Raw genomic sequence first — 907 nt, 5'->3', positions numbered from 1 at the left:
ATGCTGAAGACGAAGAAGTACCTATTTCTGTTTTTCATTTTGAGATGACTGCATTAATATAATTCATTTTCAGAATTTATTTTTTATTCATATCAATGAATACGAAACGACTAGATTCTGCAAACTCACTGAATGTAGTAACTATGCATCATAATAATTTTCCACTGCTGTTTGTTTGTAATCGTGATTATTTCCGTGTAGGATAGAAATGCCATCAGCAGCACCACATCACTTGAATCGTAACTTCGACATCATGTAAGTAATTCCGTAAATTGGTTGTGTTTGATTTTAGTAAATTTAATATTTGAATATTACATTGTAAATATAACTTTTCAGATGTACAAGCATATATAATGCAATTTCCATTCGTTTTTCATCTTTTTGATTTTGATTTCTTTGATTCTTTTTTAGTTTATTCGTTTCCCTGTTGTAGACAGCACAAACTGCATTGGAGTTTCTGTCGCTGTGGTCAACGTGGTAAGTAGATGCCACATTTTAAATGCATGGATGTCAACATCGTAAATATACATTTTGTCCATGATTACAGTCGATTATGTGATCATCATTAAACGGATACGAAGTTCCTACCGATGGCGCTCCGCGTTAGTTGAAGGTAGCGTAATGGCGATCTCCTATCGTCCCAGTGTGGTTTCGCTTATACGAGTAAGCAGTAATCATATAATGATTAAAATAGTAGCAGATTATGTGAAGACCAACGGTTGTATATCTGGCTATCCTATTAGTGCGAGTTGTCATCAGTGCGTTCCTGAAGTGGTTTGACAATTAGTAAGAACAGGTTTTGTTCATAATAGTTATGGATTACGTATAAGTATGGCTATGGATATCTGTATAAGCATTCTATGAAGTCCGTACTGGTGCCATTCTCTGCAAATTTGATACGTACTAA

General features: G+C 34.5%; 1 protein-coding gene across 1 annotated transcript; it reads left to right on the top strand.

Annotated features, from left to right (window-relative positions):
* Window positions 1–353: 353 nt before the first annotated feature.
* Window positions 354–663, top strand: Tsp_15536 (conserved hypothetical protein; the record flags this gene model as incomplete). The annotated part of the gene is made up of 2 exons (XM_003371071.1): window positions 354–477; window positions 548–663. Coding segments are annotated over exons 1-2 (240 nt in total), but the record flags the coding sequence as incomplete, so codon positions are not given.
* Between the last annotated feature and the right edge of the window lie 244 nt (window positions 664–907).

Source organism: Trichinella spiralis, assembly GCF_000181795.1.
Source record: "Trichinella spiralis strain ISS 195 chromosome Unknown Scfld64, whole genome shotgun sequence".
NCBI lineage: Eukaryota > Metazoa > Nematoda > Enoplea > Trichinellida > Trichinellidae > Trichinella > Trichinella spiralis.
This window is presented reverse-complemented; position numbering and strand designations above follow the sequence as displayed.